General features: G+C 34.1%; 1 protein-coding gene across 3 annotated transcripts in view; it reads right to left on the minus strand.

Moving 5' to 3' along the window:
- LOC123525901 (SCO-spondin-like) overlaps positions 1-12,325 on the minus strand; it is a 62,316-nt gene extending 49,991 nt beyond the window's left edge. For all 3 annotated transcript variants that reach the window (XM_053537917.1, XM_053537915.1, XM_053537918.1), the window contains exons 1-7: positions 11,863-12,325; positions 8,426-8,561; positions 6,364-6,543; positions 5,696-5,863; positions 4,067-4,228; positions 3,015-3,164; positions 1,935-2,105 (exon numbers count right to left, since the gene is read on the minus strand). In XM_053537917.1, coding sequence (XP_053393892.1) covers positions 1,935-2,105; positions 3,015-3,164; positions 4,067-4,228; positions 5,696-5,863; positions 6,364-6,543; positions 8,426-8,561; positions 11,863-12,216 — 1,321 coding nt within the window. In that variant the 5' untranslated portion in view covers positions 12,217-12,325. The remainder of the gene's footprint in view (positions 1-1,934; positions 2,106-3,014; positions 3,165-4,066; positions 4,229-5,695; positions 5,864-6,363; positions 6,544-8,425; positions 8,562-11,862) is intronic.
- Between the last annotated feature and the right edge of the window lie 3,002 nt (positions 12,326-15,327).

Here is a 15,327-nt window from a genome sequence, read left to right on the forward strand (position 1 = left end):
ATAACATGCCAAAATTTAATGACAACACATACACCTGGCTTTGCATATACAATATGCAGCTCATGTTAACATATACTACAATTGCAAGAAAAAATATGTGAATATTACAGTTATATACAATAGAACTAGCTTCTATGTTGAAAATTGTTGGTTTCTGTGATGTCTATGAAGCACCTTTCATCGTCCATGCTTTGATGCTAACACGAGTGACTATTTCTAAGACAAGAAACATTTTCGTAACAATATGAAATTGTACCGGGACAAATGACTGGTACCACACATATGTCATGTGACACATTGGTACCGACACATGGTAATGTATCGGCACAAGGTCGATATCGTAAACGTTCCCCTTGACCGCAAGTGACGTCACATCCGCTCCATTCGCCCCAGTCTCCCCAGGTACCGTTTCCTAGCAACGAAACATAGTAACATATTGAAACCATCCTTCATTGGAAAATAATTCATCTTCATACCATAGGTCACTTAAAATGTTTAAATCTTAGGACAAACATCCATGGCATGCTTATCTATCATAAAATTTCGCCAGTGATTGTGTTTTGTTACAACAAAAATAGTTCTAATGCGATTTATTTATACACGATGTTCCATTACAGTATTCTTGCGCTTTCAAGCAGCAACATTCGTAAAGTGCAAGTTTACAATATATTACATCTTCCTGACATTCTTGAAGGATGGTTTTATACATTTGCTACATATCGTTATCCTTTTGAAGTAGGTCATGCAAATGCGTTGCTACGATAAATCTTTCAAGGGAAAATCAAGATAAAAAGTACTTCGGCATAGGTGTTTAACAAATACGAATTCCGAGCGAGTGATTGTCTTGTGTATTTGATTTTGTGTTATTAAATGTTAGGGACGAAATCCAACAGAACTGACATTGTGAAACACTATGTGAAAACAAATAAGGAAACAAATTGAAATTGCACATTATATTGATATATTGAAATAAGGCGTAACAACAACCCATGCGATGTGTGATGTTAGACAAAGTATAACGTTTGAAAACACATAATTCTGTTTAACAACAGTGCAAAGTTAATAAAACAAAAAAGAAGTATCAATTTTCACTTTCACAATAAATTCATTAATTTATTCTCCGGTCAAACTTAATTAAGGTTGCAAATGTTTCACTGATTAAAATATATTTTTTAAACGTTTCACATTTGGGCTAATACATAAGATACTTCAGCCAAAATTATAATGACCTTCTAACGTAAACGTAATTACGAAACGAAACTGAATCCGTAAAATTTAGCTAATTTGTGGTCTAGAGAGACAATTCATCCAATAGTAATGCATAGTATCTCCTAGACATATTGCAAATAACTTTTACGATTCAGTAATCGTTTTCGATTACGTTTACGTTAGAAATGTCTATTATGCACCAGTCTTTGACTGAGTTAATAAGATAATTCCATGCATATTGTGTTAGTGAGTGCAAATTCTGTGACGCGCATGAGTATATGCAGTGTCATCCATACAGTGCTTCTAAAGTTCGTTACTTTATCCGTGCAAGGTGACAGATGTGACTACGCAATGAGCTTTAGGCTGTGTAATATAAAATACATTATATAAATCATTTAATTAATAGTTTATTCAGTTATGATAGTCATTACTTTCTAATAACTAATAATTTATTAATATATATAAATAAAATATGAAAATCTTGTTATTTACCAAACAGTTCATAAATTGCATTGCATTGTTTATCAAGACATTGATATATATGAATCATTAATGAACAATATGTCCAACAGACTCTTGCGACCTACGGACTAGCGAAATAACAGCTCTTGACAGCATAATTTCCACAAAGTGGTTTGTAAGCATTTTCATTATTAAACAATTAGATATTGTATTGTTTTAAAGTTAAATAGTCTATATTCATTTCGTAACAAATCGAGACTTACTTGGACACATGACTTTTGTACATGGTTTCAACTGTGTGTCTTCGCCAGGACATTCGGTCCCGCCGTAATTTGGTGGCGGATGATTACAGTCACGTGTCCTTGTACGCGTACCATTTTCACATGTAACCGAGCACTCATCCCACCCACTCCACAGGCTCCAGCCGCCTCGGACTATAACAGATGAGTGTTTAGATCACTGACTATATCATTTCTTTGAAGATCTTGTCTAATTATATGGCAATGAACCCTGTGGAAATCTTAATTGATTTAACATCAATATAAAACATCGTCGACTCTCAACATATACTCAACAAATATAATAAAGCGAGCCGTATCATCCATACCATCTTTAGACGATCTCAACGAAATCTCGTAGCTATTAATAATACAAATCTAATTAATTTGTCCAGTCATTTCACGTGAAATTGCTGTCAGTCAGCTTTTTGCATCACATGATTGGTCTATATTGATTTAATCTCCAGAACTCTAAAGTTTCATTTCCCCTTTCGATATTACCAAGGAACGTAATCACACCCCAACCCCGCTCTCTACTTGCCCTTCACCCACGTCTAAAATCTGGAGACAACACATTTTTAAAGCCTATTAAAGTCGGTTCAATCAAACTTTTAGGCTCGGACGTTTTGAAACATTTTTCTGCAACATCAATATTTATAAATTCTGAAGTTGAAGGACCAGGTATCAGTCATTTTCTTAGAAATTCCACACATTTAATAGAGAGGACCCATGTTCAGTGTATGTCAAATATACGTCATTCTACAGATATACAAGCCAAAGAAAAAAGGGGGCATGCCTTCGCCCACCCACTGATATCTGCTCTCCACCTAAAGCAAAATCCAAGAATCGCCCCTGATTTTTATAATTTATTTAAAAAATGTGAAAGATAAGCAACTGAAATTTAACTTTGTTCCCTTATCCTTCATTCATTGGTCATAAATCTCCTTAACAAAAGGTAATTTCTTTTCTCAGCAGAATAATATACAGCCAATTCTAGGCAAAAAAGGGAAGATTTTAATTCAGTATGACCTATCCCTAGACTAGATTTAGTACAGTATGTCATACCTTTACACTGGATACCAGCTAGCCTGTCGCACTGCTTCAAACGTTCACGGGGGCATTGTTGAATCCATCTCTCTTGGCCTGTGCAGTGCAGTTCGTACGCGTCACTTCCGTAAGGGAGGGAGGAGGCACTGTAGCTGTTATTCACTGCGTCTGTAAAGGGCGGTAATACGGTAATGTGAGCTAATCAACTACTGCGGACATGCTTTCGTTTCAAGTTCTTCAGAAATGGCGTATGGAATATCTTGAAATGTTAACAATTAAGTAAGTTTTGCAAAGAAAAAAAAACGTTTGTTTTCGTAGAAACGATATTGGTGTAATGATATCACGGGTGGCCCTTCCGCGCGAACAAAAAATATGAACAAAATGGTGTCGTACAAAAAATCTTTCAAAACTGTATACCGAAGTTTCGGCTATACAAAATAAAAACCAGGAACTGTATTTTTATTGGAAGGATATTTACTATTTAATATGGGTTTGCTGTTTCATTTAGATGTTGAAAGGACCGATCTCCTGACATTTATTTTGATTTTCTGATACTCAGGGAAAGCAAACCATTTGTTTTTGTCACAAGCTATACTGTAAAATAATGTCAATATGTTTATAAGAAATGAATGTTATTTTTGCGTTTAGACAGATATAAGCTACCACGGGACCTCATGAAAATCATCCAAGAATAGCTAGCGCGATACATGGATTTGCAACAAGTCACAATATGGTTTATACCCCATACATACAAAAGTTTGTCGTGTATTATCTTTTTTTTTCACAAATGTTGATTTTATCCTGTAAATAGAAAAAAAATGAACTTGTTGAAATTTCGCTGCGGTGAACATTGAAAATTGCAGTCCTCTTTGTTCTCCATTACTGTACTACAACACTACGAACAAAGACGCTAATATGTAATGAGGAAGCGCTTTCAGAAATTCGTCCTCGGATAAATCTAATAATGTCATCGATTAAAATGAATTTCCACATGTTAAAAAAAATAAAACAATCTAAAGACTAGTTTTTGTTTTCTGTTGATAAAATATAGTATATATATTTTATCTTACCAATATACGCTCCCTGGAATCCGATCTGCTTACATGCCACATCGATCTCAGAATAAGTCCAGTTACTGTCTGCACAAATTGACATTCCAATGCCGTCAAAGTCATTGAATATTTCTATCCTGCCGTCACCGTGATTCACAATATCATTTATTGTTAACATTCCTGCAAAAGAATATCAGTCATTACATTAGTCCAACTGTCGTCTGCAAAACATAACTGACAATAGACAGAAGCATTAAGGTAATCGATCTTTCTAAATAGAAATTCAATGTCAACTTCCACATAGCTCAAGCAACTGGCAACCAAGTGGTGACAATGTCATCTGGCCGAAACCACAGTTGTCATTTATCATTGATTTTTATCTTTAACATTCCTGCAAAAGAGCATCTAATTTGCAACATCCGAGTTGTTGCCTACAAAGATAAACTGACCTTGTGGTGCAATATAATTGAGGATTTCTATTCAGTCTGCAAAAGAAGATTTTAGGTACATAGTTTCAGTTTCATATAGTTCCAATCGTCTACAAAATAAATGACATTGTCAAAAAATCTTTCCCTCACTATAGAGTAAAAAGCCGAACATGGACATTCCTAAATAAGAGTTTTCGCAATATTCGTCGTCTGCAAAAATACGCTGACATTCTATTAGCGCTAATGCTATGGCAAACAATGGCATTGATGGAAGGAGCTAGACCTGTTTGTAAAACATGTGTGCTCACAACATAATGGCCTGTCCCATTGTCAGTCCCGAGTCCACTTTGACTTTTTACTTTTGAATACTAACCACAGGCAATCATCCAACGACATTTGTAGGCTGCAGGCCAAAACGTTCTTTTGGTATTGAGCGGATACTGTTTTTAGTCTCAATGTCACTGTAACCTTGAACTTTGATCAGACTCTCAAAACCAGGGGTGGTTTACCATCGTATGGCGTTTACAAACAGTAGGCGAAATGATCTTAGGTTTCTTAAGGGAAATACAATTTCAGTCTCGAAATAATCATGGCCTTGGACCTTCTGATCCCAAAAGCAATAGGGGAAATGTACTAACCGAAGGCAATTAGGTGGTGAAGTTTGACAACTGCAGGTCAAAGCGTTCTTAACTTATTAATCGGAAACCAATTTCAGTTTCGAGGTCACTGTGTCCTTGATAGGGTTATCTACTGACCACAGGGAATCATCGTTTGAAATTTGACCATTGTCTAATAAAGCATTCTCTAGTTAATACTGATAGGTACCGACCGACCGACTGACAGACAGACCCACTGGTAGACAATGAGCAAAACAGTATACCCTTCTCTTCAATTAGGACATAAACTTAACAAGCAATACATATCGGTTTCCGCCTCTCTAGGATGGCTGTGTCCTGAAAAGTCGTCAAGGCCATTGAAGATTCAGTAGTATAGCACGGGATCCAAAATAAAAAAAAATATACGAAATACTGAAAAAAAGTGAATGGCATTCTAAATATCAAAAATGTTACAACATGAAAATAGATTATTTTTTCTTAAAATATACTTAATAACAGTAATATTTCTAAATATCAAAATTGCTTGTTGAAAGGTTTGACCGTACAATTTTACTGGTGTTTCTAATGTTTTATTGTCAGGACTTAACTAATGTTATACTGACCTCGGCAGTTGATGCCCCTGCAGGGAGCAGTTTCTGTTGTGAAACCCAGACAGTATCTATCCTTGCCGGGAATGCCACCGTTCGAACAGTTCCTGTATCGCTGCATTGTCCCTTGACCGCACGTGTTGTCTGTACTGCACCTGTCCCATTGAGACCATTCTAGCCAACCTGAAGTAAAGACAGGTACGCCATAACAGTAAATTATTCTTAAAAAATAGGGCACATTATCATTACTATTTTAACCTAAAAGTCACAGCAATTCTAAAATTCAGTAAGTTAGAACTCACTAGTAGTTTTCTTGTATGTTTTTTTTCTTTGTCCTGTGGGTTTTAGGCTAATTGTTTGATTATGTCTGCGCATTTAAATATATATTTAGCCGAAACCCGTAACTGATATGGATAACTCCTCCAAAAGACTGTTAATAGTTTTAGATTGAGGAGTGCAAGATAGACAAGACGCTCCAGTTTCTAAAGCTTCTCAGGTTCTTTAGCGTGCCAGGTGTAAAGCACATATACGGGACCCTTATCCGAATGCAAATTTTAGTTAGGAGCGGGGGATCGAACTCACGACCTCTGGTTTTGTAGTCAGACAGTGTTACCATTGGACCGCTTTGCATAGTGTGAAAATTGAAAAGACAGAAATTCCTATAATATTTAGTCGTAACTTACGCGGGCAAGACTGCAAAGTGCATGACTGGTATTCTACCTCCCGTCCATAACATTCAGAGGACGACATTGTTTCCCCAGTCACAACGTCCATACACCGACGCCGTCGGGTTGTCCAGCCGGTCTCACACGTGACCGAACAGGTGCCCCATTCTTCCCAGTCATCCCAGTCGATACGGTTCTCTAAAATAGAATTCATTTTAATTCATTATTCCTGAACAGGTGTGTTTTCCCAATTTTCTTTTTAAAGATTTAATGAAATCAGCTTACATGAATTTGTCATTCTAAAGAATATTATATGAATTTGGTTTTGAAAAAGTTCTTTTGCTGATATTTTCCAAGGTAAATTTAAACCATATTTGCAATGAAAGAAATATATTTAATGAATAGATTTTCGTTGTTGTTCTTTACTTTTTGTTACTCACGGTTGTTGTTGTTTTTGTTGTCGTTTTTGACCTGAAGATAAGTCCGTTTATTATCTCCGTAACTTGTATAAAAGGGACAACCATTCACATGATAAACTTATATATATATAGTACGTAAAAAACCTAAAGTGACTTTGTAAGATGACACTTATTTTCAATTTTCTTCGAAATGGACCTTAACCATTTAATCTTAATGAAAAAAGAACAACAGCACAAAGCTACCAATAAAAAAAATAAACAAATAAGAGATATTTGTGATATCGCGAAGTATCAGACTATATAATTTGTTGCCGCTTATTTCGAAAGTAGGGTATTGGTTCTGGTCTTATATTCAGTTTGACATGTCTTTATCAAATTTAGGAGGATCCTTGTTTATCTTAACAATATATTTCAGTTTTATAAGTAGTGGAATATTAAGACATCAGATAGAATCTGCTGGACTTAGAATGAGTAATATTAAAGCTTTATTTTAAAGTCTTAAAATTAGCTGGATTAGAATAGTACCTATTTTTTCACTATAATCTTCAGAGTATCATTTTATACGCATATCCATTTAGGTTCGCAATGTACAAATGTACTATCTAGGGAAATACATATACTGTTTCGGCGACAAGTGCATGAATCAGAGGCCGGAATGAATTTGCTTCAAATGTTTTCAAGTCAACAACTTAAAAGAAATTTATACTTATATTTCCATTAGTTAAAAAACCGGAATACTCGGAGAACTGCTATTATGAACATGAATGTCATGTATTTTAATTATAGATTTACCTGTCAATAACAGGAATATTTATACTACTTTTCGCTAAAATGTCTTCTTTTCTTTGAAAGAAATCTCCCAATTTTGGTCGGTATTAGTTTTATATTATATTATTAAAGGTACTGACACACACCTTTAGGCGAAAAATAGTTCCTCTCAAAAATCCATAGGAAGTGAGTACTCTTAAAGTGACCAGCCAGTGGTACAAACCTGACATAAGATTTTTACAAGATATTCTTATAAATAACCGGAAAAAATTGTACAGAAGGCAGTAAACCGTTGCAACTGTTTTGAAATAATGCTGAAAATTTAAATTCTTCTTGCATTTTTACCAGTATCTAACTTTTATTTTCACCCACTTTATCATTTTTCAGTGTCATATATACATTCTGGAAATGAAAATGTTGAAAAAAATGAACTAAATTTTGGGCTAGTAGCTTTGGGGAAACACATCTTTATTGATTTATATCAAAAATGTAATCAGATTTGAAGTTTCTTTGGCTGGGGTATTTTATATAAATCAGTAAAAACTATGTTCACATAAGGAAAAAAGCAAGAAACTTAATTAGGCTTACTTTCGTTAATTAATGTAGGCCTAGACTCTAGAAAGAAATTGACGAGAAAAAAATATGCAACTGTATAACCGACTTTATAACTGTATGTGTTTTTTAACTTCATTAAAAATGTTACTATTTTCATGTGGTGATCCACTAAAATACTTTAGAAGAAAAATCTATATTTCTACACGTGAAATTAAGAACAGACAGGCTAACGCATTAAAACTCAAATTGCCGGTGAAAAAAGCCTATGTAAAATGAAAACTGCTTTGCTTTGGTCAGAACTTTTGTACATTTTTAAATGGCAACAGAAGTTGTCTTACTTTGTGTCTCACAATTGTAGCCCATCCACTCGTCCGTACAAATACAGAAGTATGTACGTTCCATTTTCCAGTTTACGGTATCCAAGCAACGGCCGCCATTTTCACACGGGTCTTCAGCACATGGACCAAGAGCTTCCTATTTTCAGGTTATAGAAAAGAGTAGAAATTTGATTAAAAGATTTATCAATATATAATATATGGACAAGCCCAAGTACCTATCTCGCATGCCGGATCCGGGTTAAGGATAATTTAAAGAATGATATAAAATTGCAAAATACGCTCTAGAATTTGACATGTACAGAAAACACAATAGATGTCTACTAGTTTTTTTCGCACAAGTTTACGTATATAAGTATGGAGAAAAAGCTGCTGATGTGGTCTCATTTATCCCACATCACGGAGAGGTAGTTTTTAAACTAGAGAATGCAAAATATAAAGTAAGTGAAATAAAACAATTGAACAGTTCTATCAAACTGCATTCCATCGAGAACCTAACATGCTGTGAAAGCTATGTTGTGACCACGAGATATAACAAGAGAATTGAATTAATACAAAAGTCGAGAAAAGGCCATAATTTTGTAAAACTACAAAACAGGGTTATGGAACCTGCACAGTGCTTATCAGCTGATGACAGTTGACAAGTGTGTGAAGTTTCAATCCATTCCCATTATTGAGTACTTAGATACCAGCTTACATATGAAAATTTAACCAAAAACTGCTAAGTTGAAAAAAATGCATAATTTTGTAAAACTGCAAAGTAGAGTTATTGAACCTTTGCACTGCATGTCACGTCATGACAGTGAACAAGCGTGTGAAGTTTCAATCCTTTCCCATTAATAGCGGATACTGAGATACCTGCTTACATACAAAAACTTTACCAAAAAACTGCTAAGTCGAAAAAGGGGCATAATTTTGAAAAAGTGCGTAGTAGAGTTATGAGACCTGCACAATGCATGTCAGATCATGACAATGAACAAGTGTGTGAAGTTTCAATCCATTCCCATCAGTGGATACTGAGATACCAGCTTACATACAAAAACTTATCCAAAAACTGCAAGTCGAAAAAGGGGCATAATTTTAAAAAATGCAAAGTAGAGTTATAGGGCCTGCTTAGTGCATGTCAGATCATGACAGTGAACAAGTGTGTGAAGTTTCAGTCCATTCCCATTAGTGAGTACTGAGATACCAGCTTACATACAAAACCTTAACCAAAATTTCTGCCGAAAAAGGGGCATAATTTTGTAAAGAAAAAGCAAAATAGAGTTATGAAACATGTGTAATGTAAGTCAGTTTATCACAGTGAATAAGTGTGTGAAGTTTCAATCCGTTCCCACAAGTGGTTACTGAGATACCAGCTTACATACAAAAACATAACCAAATCGGGACGCCGACGCCGACGCCGACGCAGACGCAGGCGCCGACACCGACGCACGAACTAGTCCAATAGCTCTACTATTCTTTGAATAGTCGAGCTAAAAAGGGAAGAAAGCTATTTCGTGGTCACGAGATAGGAACTTAGTTATCTCGTGATAACAAGATATAACCTCCTGGCAAAGAAATGTAAAACTTCATTTAAAAATCTTGACTATGGATGTCTATTTCTTTGTTATATATCACGCAATTGCTTTTATTTTAATTTATGTTTTCTTTTTGATATGTCTTGGCTGCGAGACAGTATATAAATAGAGAATATTAGGTTACTGTCTGATAAATTTAAATTTATTAGGCGAGTTGAAGAAAATATATTAGGCGAGGCTCTGCCGAGCCTTATATTTTTTCGTAGACGAGCCTAATAAATTTAAATTTATTCAGACAGTAATCTAATATTCTATTTATCCTACCTGTTCAGAAAATTAGGAAAAAGTCGTTGGAAAGAGCAACAGCGTGCAGACTTGACGTCATATAATATGACGTTTGCTAGTGTAATTCAGTTTGTGGAAAATTGAAAAAATGTAATAACTTTTTTGTTTCTGGATAAAAACTTTTGATTTTACCACTTATTTTCTTAGTTAGAACATTTCCAATAAAATGATAACAGTTTCAATGAAAAATTCAGAAAAAAACTGTTTTCAAAATTTCCGGCTGAAGTGCTGTAAAAGTGAAAAATAGCAATAACTTTTTGTTTCAGGATAATAACCTTTGATTTGACCACTAATTTTCCAAGTTCAGACATTTCCAATACAATGGTGATGATTTAAATGCAAAATTTTGATAAAATAAGTGATTTCAAAAGTTCCTGCAAAAGTGATATCTTGACACTGACTAGATAAAGCAAAGTTTATTAGGCAGGCCGATATTGCGCTATATCTTATATGAGGGTAGGATAAAAAAAGATATCGCATATATTTATTTCCTCTGTACTTCAGCAAAAGTAACGCATAAATCCGAATCGTAATATCATAACTGGCTGCACCATACTGATGAAAATATACTACCTTGTACGACAAAACTAACCGTTCGCAAACTTTTAATGAGGGCGAAAAGAAATGTAAAAGATAAACAAAAAAAAGTATTTTAAAATTATATAAACATTTAACATCTCGTGACAGTCGCAGACAGAGGGTCCCATGCCATCACATCGAACGTTTTTTAATTTATTTTTTTTTCATCGTGAAACAGTGTTTTTTATTACTTTATTTTCTCTTGTAAACACTTGTATATCCACAATCTGTAGTTTATTATTGCTCGAGTTTATATGATGTTATTTTTGTATTCGTTTTTTTCTTCTATCTACAGCTGAAGGAAAGGACAGTCTCTAATGTTGTCAGAACTTGATGTCCGACCCTTTTGTCGTTGGAATTGTTATTGTAATAACTTCATATCAGAGAGTAATAAAATACGATTAAATCAAAAACGTATTTACTTTTTTATCAATATTCTTAATTTCAGTGTATTTTATTAAAATGAAAACGATATTTGTAAGCTGCTGACTGTCTGTTTGTCTGTCCGTACATAGATTTTTAAAGAGCCTATAATTCTTTTCAAACAAATTTACGTTTATTCTAAGTACATAATCATTATTTTTAAAAGAACTTAGCGTATAGTCGTTTGTGGCATCGTTGAATGGGATGGAATTCATCCAGAATTCTAAATTATCATTTTATCAAGCTGATTGTTCCCGATCATTTCTTAATCGCCACTATTTCAAACAAAATCTTTCTCAAAACGGTGTATTAATGTAAAAAAAAAACAACAAAAACCAGCGTTTAATGACATTGATTTAAAAAGATAGATTGCAATATTGCTTTTATCTGAATGCTTTAATGTTTTATTTTAAAGCAACTGCAAAAATTATTTTTTAAAAAAAAAAATAAGAAAAAAACTAGCAATATGCATGAAAATTAAGTCGAATCTTCTTTATAAAAAGAAATATAAACCTCTACGTATTTATTAAGTTGTATCAAATATGTCGAAATCAAAGGATATTTACTGATTACCTTTTCAAGACCAAAGGCCTCTCGGTGGTGGTACTCGTAGCTCGTGCCGTTCACTTCCGTCACCAAACTACCGTTAAATTCCAAGTGATCGCCATCGTTAAGCTGGCACACGAGAAACTCACGCTTGTAATTGAACGAGTGGCAACGACTGGACTTCAGACACTCGTACGCACAATGAATAACCTGTTTCTTGGTTGAAAATTCCTCAAAAACATGCCCGACTAATCGTTTCCCCGGAAACGACAAACTCACATTTCGCGTAAATTCATATATTTGTTTATCTTCACTAGCTCTTGCAAAAAACGCGAGAGTCATTAAAAAGAAAATTTGCAATGTTACAATAACCGTTTTCATTGTTTGTATAAGTCTGGTAAAATCCTAACTACAACTAAAGTGAATTTTAGAAGAAGAGAAAGAAGATTTCTTGACGTAATAAATCTCAGATTAAGTCATGTTTCTACGGATGTTTTAGCACAAATAAAGAAAGAACTCTTTCATCCGAATTTATGTGCAAATATAATCAAAGGTAAACTAATTAATATTTCACGAAGCTGGAAAGTTAATTAGTAACTGGACCAAGTTTTCGGCGATCAATTACAAGATTTCGTGTAGCTTAATTGATTTCCGATCATCTTAAGTATGGTTCTTTCAATATACAGTCCCCTAGGGAACACCTTTATCAGAAACCTTATTTGGAAGAAAATACACTTGATAATAAAAATACAGCATCGGCTGTTTAAGTCTGATATTTTCTATTTTTTCTACTTTTCTTTTGACTGAACGACGCAATTTATTTTGGGTTTTCACATTCAGACATGCATATTTTTCATCCCCTGCTTATCATTATGCCACAAAAGTCATGTTTTAATTTAAAGTTTGGTGTTAAATATCGAATTAACTTATGGCAGTATAACCAAACGTCCAAAAATGAAAATGTTTGAGTGAAGACGTCCCTAGTGCATATATATTTTTATAGAATAAAATATAACTGTTTTATATGTTAATGGTATAATATCGGAATTTGTGAGGATGTATTCAATGTGTATGTTTTCTAAGTCAATACATTTTATACATATTTGAACCAAAACAGTTCATTGGGCAAATTAGTTACAGATTTCCCTCATCCGAGTGCACAATTAATCAATAGCAACGCATAAAATATCAAGGACTATCGTTAAAGCTGTTTTCATTGTTACCTAATATTATTAAAAAAATAACTCTGACTGTAAAATATCCAGGCAAAACAGATTTTTCTAAATAATTTGTTTCTAGTTACAAGCTATAATTTCTGGTGATAATTGCTGTTATCATGTTTATATATCAAACAGATTATCAATGCATGAGATCTCGTTCTTATGATGAATAATTAAAACAAAATCCACGATTGTGTATGGCCAGAACTCGCACGTCTGGATTCGCGTGCGTTTGTTGGTAAGCAGACATATACCAAACTCTCTAAGCAGAAAATTTTCAAGGAGACGTCTTCAGTATATAAAATATATTGCTAAGTCAAAACTATGTAGAGGCTTCGGAAAAAATTACGTATATGACGTCCGGTTCCTTGATAAAATCGATTGACGATGTCAGTTGCCTAATAATAAATTAATGGGCATCAATACCTGATCGGCGCGATTACGAAATAAGTGACCTCAAAATGAATAATGTCCGTTATGCCTACAACCCTGAGGCAATTATGCACTTATTCAGGCAAATATTCCGTAAACGCGCTTGGCAATCAAGTATTAACCTCTAATTCATCCGATCGCCCTACTACCACTTAATCTCAAAAATGTTGTAACATTTTCCATGTCTTCTTCAGGTTAAATGGTTTTCATGACAGGAGGAAAGATGGCACGTTGATGTTTATAGGAAGTTCTTCAAAAAATACCAAGTTCTGATCTAAGTATTAAGATATGTTAAAAAATACAAAAGATTTAGGTACTCGAAAGTGTCAGACATTTGGTGACCAGATTAATACAATTCTGTCCGCATTTACATCTCAAGGGTCAATTTTCAAAGAGTTGGGGGGGAACTAGATAATTTGCCTTTTGGTATGTTATAATTAAGTGTTAATGCGTTCAATGGTAAAGGTTAGATTTCGCGGAAATAAAACGAATCTTTCGCGAAAACAAAACAAAACATAAAAACATCCTTTTTTCGCGAATAAAGGGAGTTTCGCGAAAAATATTTTGATTTTTATCATATTTTATTGCTCATATATACATGCAAGTAGATACATAGAATTACAAAAATACAAAAGCAAATGGGTTGGGCAACAAGTTCTAACAACATTACATTAAACCCTTCCCAGCAGTGATAAATTACAGAAAAATACTAGAATGGCGACACAGAAATTGTTTACATGTATATGCAGTAATAATTAAACGTTATTTGTCATTTAATATTAGTTTGAAAGGTACATGTTTGAGAATGTAAACTGAAAAATGTAAAATTTATAAAGTAAAATTACTGGTATACTGAAGCAAATGTACTGAGATCCCTACCGGTCACTATCCACGGCCTCGTGCCCAAGTTACTGAATTCCACCTGGTATTAATAGTGAGCTACAGGGTTTGTTGTTATAAGTACTCTGAACACTTAATTTGTGTTGTATTGAGATAAGTTCAATCACTCTGTATTAAAACGTTTTGTCAGTTTGATAAATTTTTGAACAGCTTCAAAAATAACTAAGTTGTCCTCGTATCGTAGGTTTTCGCGGCCAGATAATAGAAGGTTAATATTCAATGGATGATATGGTATTGTTTCTCGGAATAGAGTAATTCTCTGTTCCTTAAAAAGCTTACAGTGGAAAAAATAATATTCAGCGTTTTCAATATTCGAACCACACTGACAGTAAGAATCTTCTCTTGGGTGATTTCTGAGCAAGTCATCATTTAAAATACTGCATTTGTTTCTTAGACGAGCATGCTGATAAGTTCCTTTGACCATAGAGAAAATGTTTTGGTACCTCTGTCGCTTTATATTTTTGTTTTAATTTTGATTTGAAAATATTTAAAGAAGGAGAAGTTCTTATTTCCGACTCGGGAGTATTCCATAATTCAGAAGAAGACGGTAAAAAAGATGTATTAAACAACTGAGTGCACCTTGCTAATGTTGTATAATTGGTATTATTTCTCAAAGGATAATGGGTTGTCTCGGATATCATTGGTGGAAATATATCTGCTAAGTATTCAGGTAAAAGGCCATTTCAATCTCAAGGGTCAATTCTCAAAGAGTCGCTGGGATAAGTTATGTTATTTATGTGTTTATGCGTTCAATGGCAAAGGTTAGATTTCGCGGAAATAAAACGCATCTTTCGCGAAAAAACAACAACATAAAAACATCCATTTTTCGCGAATAAAGGGAGTTTCGCGAAAAATATTTGTTATCGTATGTTGTACTGGGCACTAATGTGAACTTTCTACGTGATTAGGAGACTGAAACTTTACAGGGCCAACGGATAAT

This window comes from Mercenaria mercenaria, chromosome 3, assembly GCF_021730395.1.
Source record: "Mercenaria mercenaria strain notata chromosome 3, MADL_Memer_1, whole genome shotgun sequence".
NCBI lineage: Eukaryota > Metazoa > Mollusca > Bivalvia > Venerida > Veneridae > Mercenaria > Mercenaria mercenaria.